General features: G+C 28.9%; 1 protein-coding gene across 1 annotated transcript; it reads right to left on the bottom strand.

The window, feature by feature from the left end:
• Nucleotides 1–9,966: 9,966 nt before the first annotated feature.
• On the bottom strand, nt 9,967–12,715 carry LOC111287868 (beta-1,4-N-acetylglucosaminyltransferase family protein). Its single transcript, XM_022878541.2, has 2 exons — nt 12,232–12,715; nt 9,967–11,474 (listed from the first exon to the last, which is right to left on the bottom strand). Exons 1-2 carry the CDS (start codon nt 12,310–12,312, stop codon nt 10,380–10,382), a joined length of 1,176 nt encoding a protein of 391 aa, XP_022734276.1. The 5' UTR covers nt 12,313–12,715; the 3' UTR covers nt 9,967–10,379.
• Between the last annotated feature and the right edge of the window lie 2,775 nt (nt 12,716–15,490).

Below are 15,490 nucleotides of genomic sequence, written 5' to 3'. Positions count from 1 at the left end.
ATATATATATATTTATTTATATATCCTTTCCAATTGAAAAATTGAGCATAGTGAACAAATTTCTCTTATCTATAATGATTTAGAATATGAAATTCATTTTCTAATAATTGGTATAATTTTTATCAATTAATTTTCTTGATGTTTCTAATGAAAATCCTTTGTCAAGAAAATTTTCTAAATCTATGCTAGGAGAACTTGAAATGAGCATGAACGAACTTACATTTTTGGGATTTTAAATGGAATAAGCAAATCAAGTCATTTTCATCAATTAAGCCCAAGTACATCAAAGACTGGCTTAAATGATGTGGAATGGAGGATTCAAAGCCTTACTCGACTACAATAAGCACAACAATATAGCTTGATAAGGATGGAGGTAATTGTATTGAATCTATACTATGTGCCTATGATTTATAATGTTTAATGCATGATTTGATAAATGCTTGCTTTGATATGTGAAAAAATGAGATATTATATTTGAATTTGTGAACAATTTGCACAAATTAATCATCAAGCTACTTGATAAAATTTGTCTTATCGTTGTTAAATGCTTGGATTGATTAATATTCATACCTAGTTCTTGATTGCTTTGATTAATAGTTTTTATTGCATGAATATTCATTTGAATCTTTGGACATGGATATGAGTTAAATAGATTGATTTCTTTGAACATGTTCATTGATTGAAATCATTAAGATAGCATGTACCACATTATGTCTAAATGTTTGTATCTTTATTAATATATTGCTATATATGATTTGAAATATTTTTGCATATACTTGTAAGATTTTGATTAAAAAATATATTTGAATTGTATTTATATACTTGCATATGTTTGGATTAAGAATATTGCTTTGTATTGAAATAATTCAAAATATATTTGAATAACTATACTTTTATTATTTGTTTGCTATAGCTTATTTGTTCATCATATTTAGAAAATGCTTGAATAATCTTTGTCATCACATGATGATAATTGAACCTTATTACTCATTAGTATTCATACTTTATTAAATATATATGAGCTTTTGGTTCTTATTTGGATATGATATCTTTTGAAAGATTATTGTTATCATTTATGCATGTATTGAATAAATCTATCATATGCTTGAAGTTTTTGTGTTTTATGAAAGTTATTGAATAAAATTGCTAATAATTGGTATAAAAATTGCTAAATGATTTTTTTAAAAACTTTCATAGATGCTTATTTATGTGCTTATCTTTGATATAGCTTATACCTTTCATGTAAAATTATGTGTTCCTTAAATTGATTAATCCTTATTTTGAAATAAGGAGCAATTTTAGAATATAATTTTGCTTGATTTGTTTTGTGATAATAATTGGTATATTTCGTGATAACATATTTTTAACAATTGGTATCCTTAATAATTTGTATGAGCTTGTATGCATGCGTTTGAATTTATGCTTAATTGCTATTAATATCTTAAGTTCTAAGCACATCTTATGATAACATGATTTATGAGTAGGTTGCATATCATTTATGATTCTTTTGCTCATAAATTTCATGTGGTTAGGTTGAATGAATGATTTTGTGCTATAACGTTTAAATTGGATATACTTATGCTTTTGTACTTGAATATATGTATGTGAACTTCATTGTGCATATTACACTTGATTACATGCATTCAAAATACTCTTGATATTATTGGTATCAAGCATTTTACCCTATGCCTTGAATTGATCTGTCTTTTTTTTTTGCTATAAAAAAGGAGAGTTTATAGATATTTCTTCTTATATACTTATAACAATTGATATAGGAATTTTAACATTTGGTATAAAGAGGTTAAACCAAAAAGAGGAAAATGTTTCATGACTATATTTGCTAATACCTTCTTTTTGTGTTTATTTGCTCATGCTTTTTTGCTATGACAAATAGAGGGAAAGATTATCATATGAACAAATTTGCTTATGCTTGACATACATATGTTTAATTATGCTTATTTGATATATTTGACTACCATATGTTTATTGAGTTATGTTGGATTAGGATGCATTAATTAAGGGGGAGTTTTGCCATGCAAAGTTAAGGGGGAGTTTCTCAAAATGTTTTTTCAAAAATCTTAAATAACTTAAAAAAAGTTTTTTATCAAGCAAATTTATCTCTAAGTTTTGTCATATCAAAAAAGAGAGATAGTTAGCCTTGAATTGATCCCTATTTTGAAATGACAAAACATTAAGCTAAATAAGCTTGATTAAGATTTTGAAAAAGATTTATTTAGTACATATTCTTAAGTTTTATTATTTTTTGTATTAAATAAATAATATGATTTTTGAAGTTTAAACAAACATTTATTTATGTTTTCTTATTTATCAAATCAAAATTATCTTTAAATATTATTTATTTTAGCTTAAATGAAAATTCAATTATTGTTTTTAAAGTGAACTTATTTATTTTGGACTGAATACAATTTTGATAATATTGGCTTCAAGAAATAGATTAACTTAAAAAAGTAGTTTTACAAGAACAAAGTTCTCTAACGTTGAACTTATTTTATTTTTCTGTATTAATTCAAAAAGTTTTAATATTTGAATTTTATATGGTTGGAAAGCTCTTTGAGTCTACTTTCTAATGGATCAAACAAAATCAAAATTTATATTTTCTAAGAAAAGATTTTGAATTTTTATTAGACATGTTATAGTTGTCTAAAAACTACATAAAGGGTAAATTTGAAAATTCACTATAATTCATATACACTGAATTAGGTGATGAATTTTATATGGATAGAAAGCCCTTTAAGTCTTGCTTCTAAAACTTGAAACGGTTTTTGATTTGAAATTGTATAACTCAAGATATGATCAAATTAGTGAATAGAGTGCAAAATAAAAGACAACTACCCACTTTGACCGGATTGATCCTTTAGGTTACAGGATCGATCTCCTATTTAAACCAATCAATCCTCTCTTGTAATGGATCGATTGATTTTTTTAACATAAACAAAATAGATTCCCTATCAAAATTAGTTGATTGGGTCTGCCTAGATATGTGCATAACGGCTAGTTTTTCAAGCTTTCAATGAGAAATTTTCTTCCAAACCATCCCTAACAGCTAGTTGTTCAATTTCTCTATATATAGGACACTCCAACACACCAAGAAGGTTGATGAATCAAGAGAGTAAGATCAAACAAGTCAGATTTTTACTTTCTCAAAGAAATTAAGAGTTTTAGAGCTTAAATTCAATATCCTTTGTATTTCATGTATCCAAAATATTATTGTGTTTCATTCATCATTTTCTTTGTACTTCATTAGGCAAACACTTAACCTTGAGAGGTATTTTAGTTTGCAAAAATCATTTGGGTTATCTTGTAAGCAAGATGTGAGGTATCCTCTTGATTGTGTAAAGGTAAAGGTTTTTATCTTAAGCCTTATGAAAAAATAAATAGGATTGTATTCTCAATTCAAGATTAGTATATTGAAGCCTTGGTGTAGACAACCAAGAGAGAGGATCTAGGTGCCTTGTGAAGAAAAATCGAACCTCTATAAATCCTTGTATTTGATTTCTCTATTCTTATCTCTTTATTTTGATTATAGTTTATATTTGCTTCTCGTTTATCATTTTATTGTTATTTATATCATATTTTGATATTGGTTTTAATTTTCATTCAATTATATTGAAATTTAGTTTTGAGAAAGAATTTAGAGAAATCCAATTCACTCTTCTCTTGGATCACCATCTCATCCAAAAAGCTAACAAGACTAGTAAAGATATAAACTTGATTAGTCTTATCTACTTAGATCATTGATTAGCCTTTGTACTTAATTTCAATATACAGGAAAAAATGTCATCATAAGTTAATGTCCGTCATAAGTAATAAGTTTTTGGATGTTTTGTACAACATAATAAATGCATAAATTGTTAGTCACTTTAATTTATCACATCTAGAGATATACATTTGCTGTATAATGTTTTATGATGGCCAAGAGGGTTAGCTTGCATACAATAAGGTTTTAGACCTTTTATGATATCTTAATTTATTTTAAGAAAAATTGAGAGTTGTTGAAATATAATTTTATTTTAACAAATATTTATTTTTACTTGTTTAACTCTCAATTAAGATATTGATTTGATTATCTTAGTTACTACTATCAAACCTAACAGTTATCGATTTTAAAGAGCATATTGTTATCATTTGTGACAATGTGTTTTAAAGAAAATTTAATATTTTCTATTAAGGAACTTAGATGTGAATAGGAGAATATAGTTTTACACTTATCACACGTGTAAAAGTTTTGAGGAATGAAGTTTTATGCAAATAAGTGAACTATTTGTTTTGTTTTTATTAGTTCAATTCCTTCATTAAGAATTTTCCCCAAATTTTGTTGGTTTACATTTGAAAAAGAACAAGAATCTTATAATTTTCTCTCATTTCATTTCTTTTGTTTTGAACTATATATGAATTAATTTTGAAAGTCATTTTAAAGAATGATAACACAAAGGTTTTGACATTTTTTTAATCATTATTATTGTATTAATGCCAAAACTATTCTTTTAAATGAAGCGAAAATCAATGGGAGTTTCTTCTGCATATGTTTTAAAGTAGTAAGAACTCATAAATGCCCTAAAGTTATTGTTTTGGAAACATCATATATGTTAAGGTTAGTAGGATTAATAAGCTATTGGTTTAGACATGTTCTAGATATAAAAGATTGGTAATTCAATTAATTCTAAATTTATTCAAAATGATCTCATGTTAAAACATTGAGAATTTTATGTTGTATGAACACATGAATATGAAATTTGTTCATAATATATTAGTAATTTGTAAGTGGTTTATTAAAGTAATATCATGGAAGTCCAAGAACAATAGTGGTTATCATATTTGGTACAAGGGCAAACAATACATAATTTGTTATAACTCCATTTATTAAAGTGCTTCTTATTTATTATTCAAAGTTTGATTGGAGTATGTTTGTAATTGCTAGATTAGTGGGAGTCATTGTGATTTGATTAATAATGACATATTTTCTCTATGTGAGGATTATGGTATTACCAAACTCATAATATGAATATCTATAAGTATAAAAAATTGAACTTATTAAAATATTGGGCTGATTATGGCAATATGCATTGTAAATTTGCTTTTGAAACCATTATTGTTTTGGGTTTCTTTATTTTGTTAAATGCATCACATGTGATTGTTAATTACCTATAAGATAAGTTTGAGATAAATAAGTCTATAGGTACTATATAGTTAAGTGGACACAATTGTTTTATATGTACATTATAGTTGTTATGTGTACATATGGTTTTTATTTGCATGTGCACATCTTATATTGACATATCATATTATAAAATCTTAAGATTTGGTATCTATCTTAAGGATGACTTTAATGTCATTTGGGTATGTCTCATAAATGATACCACTAAGTAATCTCAAGGACAAAGAATAGATGTACAGGCACATCTGGATGCCATGGAGATTTCTTAGCAAGTTTAAAGAAATTAGCAAGAGGATTGGTAATAAAAAAAATACATTGAGATCACATTTAGGTATTATTTTCTTGCTACACAGTCACATTGGGATCCATTGTAGATAAAGTCTGTAGTATTTGTAATCATAGATTGGTCTCTTGTCAATAAAGGGCATAATAATTGTCATGATTTAGTATTAAATGGTTTTATTGGACAAAATTATTAATATGTTATCTTAAAAGCTAAATTGTTTTCTAAAAAAATTATGGCTACGTTAAAGTAAAGGTAATCAGCACGGAGTCTTATTTTCTAAATTATGTTTTCTTAAAATCAAACAACCTAATTAATATTATCCAAGAAAGAGAATGTTAGAATTTTCCATCAAGTGGGCTACTATTAATTGATGATTTTATAGTTTAATAAAACAAGCTAATAAATTTAGTCCTAATATAAGAAAAGCATAATAGCCTAAATAGTTAATTGTGATCACTTATATATGGGTTTTGCATATCTTATTGGGTCAGTGTGATTTGATAGTTGTATAGGCCTTTGACTCGGTAAACCTTTGATGAGGAGATTTCTAGGATTTTAATATGAATTAGCTAAGGTCTTTTTCCCTTTTAAGTAATGATATGTAATACCAATAAAAAAAAGGAAAGGAAAAGAAAGTTTTTTAAAGGAAAGGAAATGATACATGTACCCCATTGTTTGGATAATTAAAATTAATAAAGGAAAAGAAAGGAAAGGAATCCTAACAACCATTGTTTGGATAAAGAGTGAAAAAGAAAGGAAATGATTCATTATAATAATTTTTTTCAATTATAACCTTTCATTGCTTGTGATTTTAGAGCGCTTCTGGATCATAATATGTTTGCTATCTTGTCTAACCTCACAATTGCTACTATATCAGTGCTTTTTAATCAAGTGAAACAAAAAGATGTTTTACAAACATGCATTGATGGATTTGTTGGCCATTATCAAAATTTCAGCACATTATCACTTTGGCGATGTATTCATATAAAAGCTATTAAATATAAAAAATACAATCACATAAAAACATTACATACAAGTGAATTATATGTCCTTTTTGCACCAAAAAAAAAGTAATAACATATCACCATATAGTTGTGCAACATAAATTTATTTTACTAAAATAAAAAATAAATATTTCCATCATAAGAAAATTAAACTTATTTCAACGAATTAAAAACTTATGTAGCAAAGAAATTTTTGACATCTTTAATGACTAGATGAACTAAACACCAACCTTTCAACAACCTTTTTTCTTTTATCCCATGGGCATCCAAGTACTGCTCTTACTTTCTCAAGATTATCAATAAAATATAGGTAAGCAGTAGTGATTCGTTATGAGTCAATTCCTATCTCCTCCAATAGATTTCATATTTCATTTTTTCAAATTTGATCAACATGAGTGTTGAACTTTTCATAAATAGCATTTCCTACAATAAGTGCATTAGCATCCATTTCAAAGCCCTATCGAATAAGTTCACCATCTTTGTCATCTTTTGATTTTTTAGCTTTTTTATTCATTGAACTACTCAGAAGATTAAATGGATTCTTAAAACGAGCTCCAGAGGATTTTCATGAGATCAATGTACTCCTCATCCAAAATATCATGATTCTCTAATATTATCTCATTTTGAGAAATTAAATTATTAATATCATCAATGTTCTCTCTTAACTCATCATCAATTCCAGAAGATTGCTACCTTCATCTCATTTTTGCTTCTATTTCATATAAACCATGGTGTTTGCAGTGGTAAATTAAAATAATATTATGTACTAAAGGATAAAATATTGCTATGTTTGTTATATATGATTGGAAAGCTTGTTCTACTTTTCAACAAATAAACGAAAATTGATTTCAAGTTTTCTATGAAGGATTGTCTAATTTTTATTTAAGGATGTGTAGGCTGTCTAGCAGCAGTAGCATGGAGGAATTACAAAATACCTTTTAATTTTTATATAATGAATTATGAATTGAGCCATACATGTTTAAAAAGGTTATTGAGTCTATTTTCCAACAAAACAAGTGGAATGGAATTTCAAGTTTCCTATGAATAAATATATAATTTTTATTAGAAAATATACATGTTGTTCAATAGCAACATATAATGTGGATTTCAAAATTTATTACAATTAATATACAAGGAATTAAAAGGTGATTCAAATATGGTTAGAAAGCTTATCAAGTCTAGTTTCTAATGCATTAAAAAGATCTTAACTCTGAGTTGTATATCTTGAGATATGATTGTTTTAGTGAAAGTAGCATAGGTTGCCAAAATTAGTTAGTTGAGTTAATTCTTGAATAACTTAGTTGTTTTTAGTATAAATGGTCTCAAAAATGGTTGATTAATTTATGATATATTGAAATAATCTTGAATAGGCCATTAATTATTTTAGGGAAAAACTAAGTGATGGAATTGAAATAAGGTAAGTAAAATCTCACACATTTTGCTTGTTTTTGAACTTATGTATATATATGTGTGTGTGTGCATGTATGTTTCTAAATAAGTGAAAGTTTATTTTTTTTATTTTCGATATATGAAAATAAGGTCAAGCATATGATTATTTAGTGCTTTGCTATATAAATGATAGATCATGCTTATGAATAAAATGAAAAATTAAGTTATGCTTAAATAACAATTTTATGATAGTTACGAAATTATATCATTGGGAAATGGGATCATCAATACCAGAACTAATTCTATGACCTTAGCTAACGGATTATAGTAGTTAGTATAGCCATGATCATATGGTCTTACTAACGGGCTCTAGTAGTTATCATTAAGCTGTAGCTAGTGGGTTATAATAGTTAGTAATGATCATAATGATGAAATTATCGATATAACTAATGTCATGGGATATAATAGTGACTGTAGCTAACGATGAACAAATGATAATAATGATTTATGATGATTTTTAAAGATTAATAAATGATTTGGTTTGATTACGATATTTGAATGGTAGTATATTTTGTAATGATTTATGAATTGACATATTTTGATATTGATTTATGATCTATGAATATATTTAACATAATGATGAATTTTGAAATATTTTGATATTATGATTTGATGAATGTTTTGAATGATCTATATGGTATATATGAAAATGATGTTTGATATAGTAAGATGTGTGAGTTATACTTGCTGAGTTATAGTTGCTCATTCCCCTTTACTTTTTCTTTACAGATGAGTAAGTGATAAATTTTTTTTAGTCTTGTGAGAAGTTAGAAAATTGAAATGGGAAAGATTAATTAGTCATCGGAGACAATGTTAGCCATTGAGATCTGATGAAATTGTTTTGTATTTTTATTAATTTGTATTTGGATATATAAATATTTATCATTGTTTATTGAAGAATTTTAGAATGATTAAAAAAGAAAGCTTCGTATTATTTTGAGATTTTACTTTAAGATAATATGACGTATTGTGTCTCAGTCTCAAGGCATGACACGGTATCTATTAGTAAGAGAAGAGCGAAGAGAAATACCTAATCTCTTTAAAAATTCATGTTGCTTCCACTTATCTTCTCTACCTGCCTAAACAGGTTTGCAATAGAATTGAATTTGCTATTCTAATATTTATATATGATTTTTGGTATTTAGAATTACGCTTACACAAAGTTCCTAGACAGATTTAAGAGCAGGGTTCTGTGATTAATATGAACAAGATCAACGTGACATCCATTACTAGGACTAGGTTTAAAGCATCACTATTTGAGTTGGATATTTACATGGAAACCAGGGTGTTGAGGCAGACCACGCACCTAATGGACTATTCTTCGAAATTGCGATATTCAGCCGAAACTATATAAAGCCAAGTGGTACATCAGCAAGTATTTAATGCTGTATCAAATAATTGTAGTAAAACACAGTGTGGTAAAGACTTTAAAAATGGTGGTGAAGAAGTGAAGACTACCCTGTGGAGCAACTCAAATTGGGATTTTAACCTTAATTCAAGCTACAACATTGTTGGATGATTTGAGTCTTACTCTTCCTCTGGTTTAAATTAGAATATTATATGGAAAACCCATTGTCCATAACAAGCTTTCGAATAAAATATCTCCTTTCTCACATGAACATCATCCCAATCTAATGTTTGCTGTGAGATTTGTGTTGACTGCAAGGGATCAGTCCCACAACCTTTTCGACTCCAGCTTTGTTTAGAATTGCCCGGAAACTACCCCAAGGTGACTCCTTTTCTACTTCCAATTGCTTGGCAGATTGGATTCTATCCACTCTTTTTTAAAATTGATTTTGCTAACAAAGTAGCGGAGTGCTATTTGCACTTATGGTTGATGGAAGGCGTTCTTTATCTATTATTGTTACATCTTATTCCATCATTCAGCAAGTTTCTGAATTTTGAGATCTCGGGGATGCTGACCATTGTCCTCTTGATGAAAACCTAATGAAATAAGCTTCCGAATTTAATCATGCATGCTCTACGAAACATACTTGGTGAAAACCTAATGAAGTAATTATTCATTAACAAAAAATTCTAAAAACCAATCATGGGGAGCAAAGTAAGAAATTCAATAGAACATGTATAAATAAATTGTCTTAAAACAAAACTTCCCAACATAGGGAAATAACAGGAACTTCATACTAATGTATTAGATAATCCAAGTATTACACATGCACCCGTCAACAGCTTTTTCTCATACAGGAAGTTCCTCGCTCAGTAATGAAATATCCTCCACCAAGTAAAACTCAAGTTAAGAAAAAGTTATATACAAACCTAGAATTTCCAAGCATTTATCCAACTCTCCAATCATTTTCTCAAGGAACTAGAAAAATTTTTAGCTGGATAAAAGACGAGGCTGCTCAGTGAGGCACCGCAGTCATTAATTGTTCAGTTGAACCCTTCGTGGGGAGTCACACCAGTAGCACCTCTGACAGATACAAACATCTTAAGTTATTCGAAGTCACCCGCTTTCTCTCAAACAATTTCCAGGTAAAAGAAATTTATATTTATCTGCATTCTCTAGAAGATAAGAAGGAAGATGAACAGCTGAGAAGGAATGAGGAATAGGTCCCATTTTCCTGATTATTTCCTTGAATGTGTACTCCTCAGGAAGCATGTCAAATAAATCAGCACCCTTGCAAATTACTCTCTGAACTCTTTCTGGGTTCAAATAATGAGAGAACCTCACTCTATCATTATGGCTGTAAGCTTTCATCTTAAATATGAACTCGCTGATGCGGCGGAAGCAAAAACTGCAGTGCCACCCTGCATCGGCCAAAATCTCATCAGTCTGGCGATAATGTGCATACCTTGTTTTACCAGTCTGATACCTATGGACTGATGCCCTCCAGCTGTTATTATCCACGAGAAACTCAAAAGAATAAAGATAATTCTTCAGCCGAAGATGAAGAACTTGAGGTATGTCATCACACCACCTCAGGAGGTTGATAGTATGTCTGCTTGGTATCTCGTCAACATCTGACATTATCAACAAATCATCATCAGTAATTCCTGCTATTTTGAGAAGCTGGTCTAATGCTACTCGCTGAAGAGCCTCCTCAACAAATGGATTTTCTCCTTTCTTAAACCTTCCTCCAATTGTCCCATAAGTCAATCGGGGCTCAACAAATTTGAATTGATCTCGATGGTGAGCAAAAACCATAGGCTTTGGAATTCCCGTAAATGTTGAATTAGACTCAAGAAGAACAAATTGTGTAATGTAAGGGTACAACTCTTGCCACCGTATGGTAAGAATATCCACTTCGTTACTAAACAAAACAGCATCATATACCCTTCTTGGAAATTCACGAATTCCCCAACCATGAAGTTTGCAGAGCTTCTCCATTGACACATTCTCATGATAATAATGTGGGATATCATGGAAAGGTTTGGGTGGCGATTCCCATAGTGGTCGCAGGAAGTATGAAATCTTCTGCCCATGAACATATATACCGAATATGCATGTTGGAACCAGTACAAATAGAAAAATATAAGTTCGCAAATCAATGCCACGCAGTATACAGCGGATTCTTGACATGCTCAGCCGGCTTGATTCCTGTAGCATAAAGAAAATACTGTATTATTACTAATCAAATCTGTTAGGATGTACGAATCAAAGCAATATTTCAAAACAAGGCACTCTACAAATATCAAAGAAAATTATAAATCTAGCAGGGAAACTAATCATCCGTACCCCATGAAGCATCATAATTCAGAAGAGGAAGTTTAGAAAAAGTAATGGAATATATGCAGCTCATATGCCAATTGTAATGCCCTTTAAGATTCTTAGCAAAGTATGATAGAGGCTACAAAGGAAAACAACATTAACTTAAGAAGTAGCTTCCTTTCAAAAGTATCGACCAATAACTTTCCAGCCAGTTTCTTCCAGCGGTTAAAAGCAAGCCAAAAGTTTTGTAAATCAAGTTCCCAAATTACTTATTAGCTTTTTTACATCTTTTATTGGGGAAAGGGCTTTTTCACGTCTTTGGCATCCAATTTTAAAGCTTTTGGTTAATGGTAACTAAAAAACTGAACCAAATAGTTATATCTAAAGAATATCAGATGGATAACAAATCAACAGCCACACTCTCAATCCCCAAATCAAAAGCAAAGACATTTGTTCTAAACTTAATCCAAAGCACAAAAAAAACTAAGATTAACGGGCAATACCTAGCAGCTAACTTGATAAAAAAATTTACCTAAGATCCAAAAAATTTCAACCCCATTAACTTTCCTCACATTCCCATGAAAGATTTAAAACCCAGAAATAAGAACATAAGAACAAAGGAAAAGAGAACGAAATAGTAAAGTACCTGGCCACAAACATCTCCACAGATGTCATCAGATTTTTTAGAACAATAATGCCCTCCTGCTTCATTCATCATCCACCACATTTTTTCTAGAAAAATAAGAATACCCAACAAAGAGAAAAAAAAATCTTTTAGCTTAGTGCTGAAAAACCTAGAGAGATCAGCTTCCAGAAATATTCTCTCGATCTCCGGCTACCTCTTTCCTCTTCCAACAGTTACCTACAAATTCTCTCTTTAAAATGGAAAACTCAAAAGGCCCAAAGGGGAGAGACTCTCTTAAGAACAATTAACGGAAATTTCGAGCTTGAAAAGTTCGTTTAATAAAAAAATTAATTAATTAATAATAAAAGGGTGAAAAAAAAAAAAAAAGCGGTGCCTCTCTGTTAATGGATGGCAGTTGCAAAACTAACACCCCAATAGAAGATTAAAAATAAAAAAACAAAAAAGCTTTTTTTTATTGACAGCCGTTTCTCTTGTCTTCTGTCCCACCTTCCGAATTCCATCTTGCCTTTTAAATTAGTTTCTTCTAAATATCTCCGCGTTTACTCTTCCGCCCTTGGAATTTTTCTTCGTGTGTAAGTTTTACGAGATCTCATCATTTATGTATTCATAAAAATATATATTTAAATAATATATTTTTTATATATATTTAATATATTTTTATATTATATTATCTAATCATATTTAAAATTATCCAATGTAATCATGTCTTCGGATGAGGGTAGTTTAGGGAATGTGAAATTAAATGGGTTATTGGGCCGGGTCAGCCACGCGTTGGAATTGACTGGCTCAGAAAGGCAAAATCCCTCCCCTCTTTCCCTTGTTCTTTTATTTGTGCGTTTGTGTCGTGTCGATTGTTGGTTTGCTTGACGAGTTTACTAGTTCCAGTTTTTTCCTTTTTTGACACGTGGTTTTCACGCGTTGGATTAGCCGGGTCTTTAATGAGCCTAAGACCAAAAACATTGTAAATTTAATTGATGAAATTAATTAAAATTTATATTTATTCATTAGAACTTAGAAAACGAGTGTGGGTCCTACCATGAGGGTGTATGGTTATTTGGGCGGCCCTTCCTTCTACTAAAGACCCGCATTCTTTAATCATTAAAACTTTTGTCTTCAAGCGTTTGAATAGGTGTTAAAGATATGATTTTAAATTAAAATTTTTTTATTTATATTAAAATTTTATTTTTTTAATAAACAAAAAAGAAAAAGAAAATTTATGAGCTACTTACCTATATTATCTAATTATACAAAATAATATTCCTCTTCAAGATTATTATTCTTTTGCTTTTCATTTTGATCCTTATATTTTTAAAAATCATTTATTGATCTTTATACTTTTAATAACAATTTATAACTAAATAATTATTTTGTCAATATTTTGTTTATGTCAGACAACGCATGAAAAAGAAACGTGTCAGGTAATGATGTGACAAAAATTTAACTATTTGGTTTTAAAACAATTTTTTCTCTCCTAGCCGATAGAGAATGGAAAAGAATACCAAAACGTGGAGCAAAACCATCGGTTGATACTTACTCCACCTCAACTTCTTTAACTTCCTTACAAACAGATGGGATTTGGGTTAATAGGAAGCTTATTTGCAGCTCTTGATTTCTTCTGTAAAGTTAAACACAGTGACAAAAAAAAAAAAGGATTATTATGATAAATAATGCAACAAAAATCCCAATTAACCTCCTAGACCTTAAGACAAAAAAATGGGCAGTCTTCTAGGACAAAACGTAAACTAAAAATAAAGCTGTTATTGTTCCTTCATCCTTGTGACAGTATTAAACTTTTCATTCCAAAGCTTATGTTTTACTTGACATACAGCATTTGCAAACAAGCAACCAAGGATATTTGGTTGAAATTAAGTGAAATTTCAATGCCCACTAGCAACAATTGATGTCTGCCACCCGTCGAAATCCGAAATAGATGATGGCTGGCTTGAAAGCGATGTAGGAGAAAAATGTTTAGAGAGAAGAAAGGAGAGAGAAAACAAAGACTTTTTAATATAAGAACTTTGATGTCATCATTTTATATTTATATGTTAATTTATATATTTGTATATATTTATATTTTAAATATATATAAAATAGAAAATTATTATATTATAATTTATATCAATATATTAAAATAAAATATATATTTTATTAAATTTATAAATCGCATCAATTGCATATTTTTTATATTATTATAATATCTTATCACTATAATATATTTAAAATTATTAGTTCAATTTCGTTTATGTCACTTAACTTCACAATACTTGATACCTAAATTGACATGAAAATTGATGGAAGGATCAAAATCTATAACTTAAAATATATTAAGAATAACAAGTGACTTTAGAAAATATGAACTAAGATAATTACTATATCTCAACAACGTTTAGAAATCATTAATGTTATTTACTCTTCTCTTTCCCAAAAGCAGGAAAAAAAAATGGAGAATTGGAGCTATCAACTTCTTAATGCCCTTCCCTAATCAGCTGGGATGTCATCTATTCCCATGGCGAAGGTCAGTTCATGACTTTCTAAAACAAGAACTTGTCAATTTGAACTTTAAATGCAACACATGTTAATTCATCCAAAACAACTTTTGAAATGTCTAAGACACTAACAACATATAAATACTAATAAAAGTCAAGTGGTTTACCTTAATTGAATTAATTATAATATAATAAACGACTTAATTACTTTGTAATTTCAAATCTATGGCCTAGAATTAAAAAAAAAAAAAAAAAAAGCATTTTTTTTTTATTTTCATTATCCACTCATCAATTTACTTTTATATTGATCATTTTTGCTTTTTGATTTGATGCAAAGAATTATGCATCAAATAGCTAAGTCAAATACCCTTTTTACTGAGCCAAAGAAACGGATAAATTTAATAGTAGGAAGAAGATACTCTTCTTTATCTATATATATTTGTTATATTTCATACAAACACAAAAAATAAAACAAAAAGAACTGTTTTCTTTTTTATCTTTCATTTTTTTACCTTCCTCTATTTTTCTTTGCTCCTATTAAGCATAGTTTTAGTTAATTACTGAGAAAGTATTTGATATAGAATTTTTAAATTTCATAAACTGAATTAGTAAGGTAAGACATAAGGCTGTAAACGAATCGAGTCGAGTCGAATAGTGAGAAGCTCGAACTCGAGCTCGACTCACAACTCAGAGCTCGATACTCGGTTCGAGTTCGATCGAGTTTTATTTTTCAAGTTCGAGCTCGATTCGTAATCGAATTCGAGTTACTTGAG

This window comes from Durio zibethinus, chromosome 4 (genome assembly GCF_047325235.1).
Source record: "Durio zibethinus cultivar Kanyao isolate XHJ-2024 chromosome 4, ASM4732523v1, whole genome shotgun sequence".
Classification (NCBI taxonomy): Eukaryota; Viridiplantae; Streptophyta; class Magnoliopsida; order Malvales; family Malvaceae; genus Durio; species Durio zibethinus.
This window is presented reverse-complemented; position numbering and strand designations above follow the sequence as displayed.

Bases quoted from the DNA above. Each gene is read 5' to 3' on its own strand.
- LOC111287868 (XM_022878541.2), bottom strand. From the start codon at position 12,312: ATGTGGTGGATGATGAATGAAGCAGGAGGGCATTATTGTTCTAAAAAA. The intron at 11,475-12,231 runs GTACTTTACTAT...TTTATGCTACAG, and splicing joins GTGGAGATGTTTGTGGCCAG to GAATCAAGCCGGCTGAGCAT.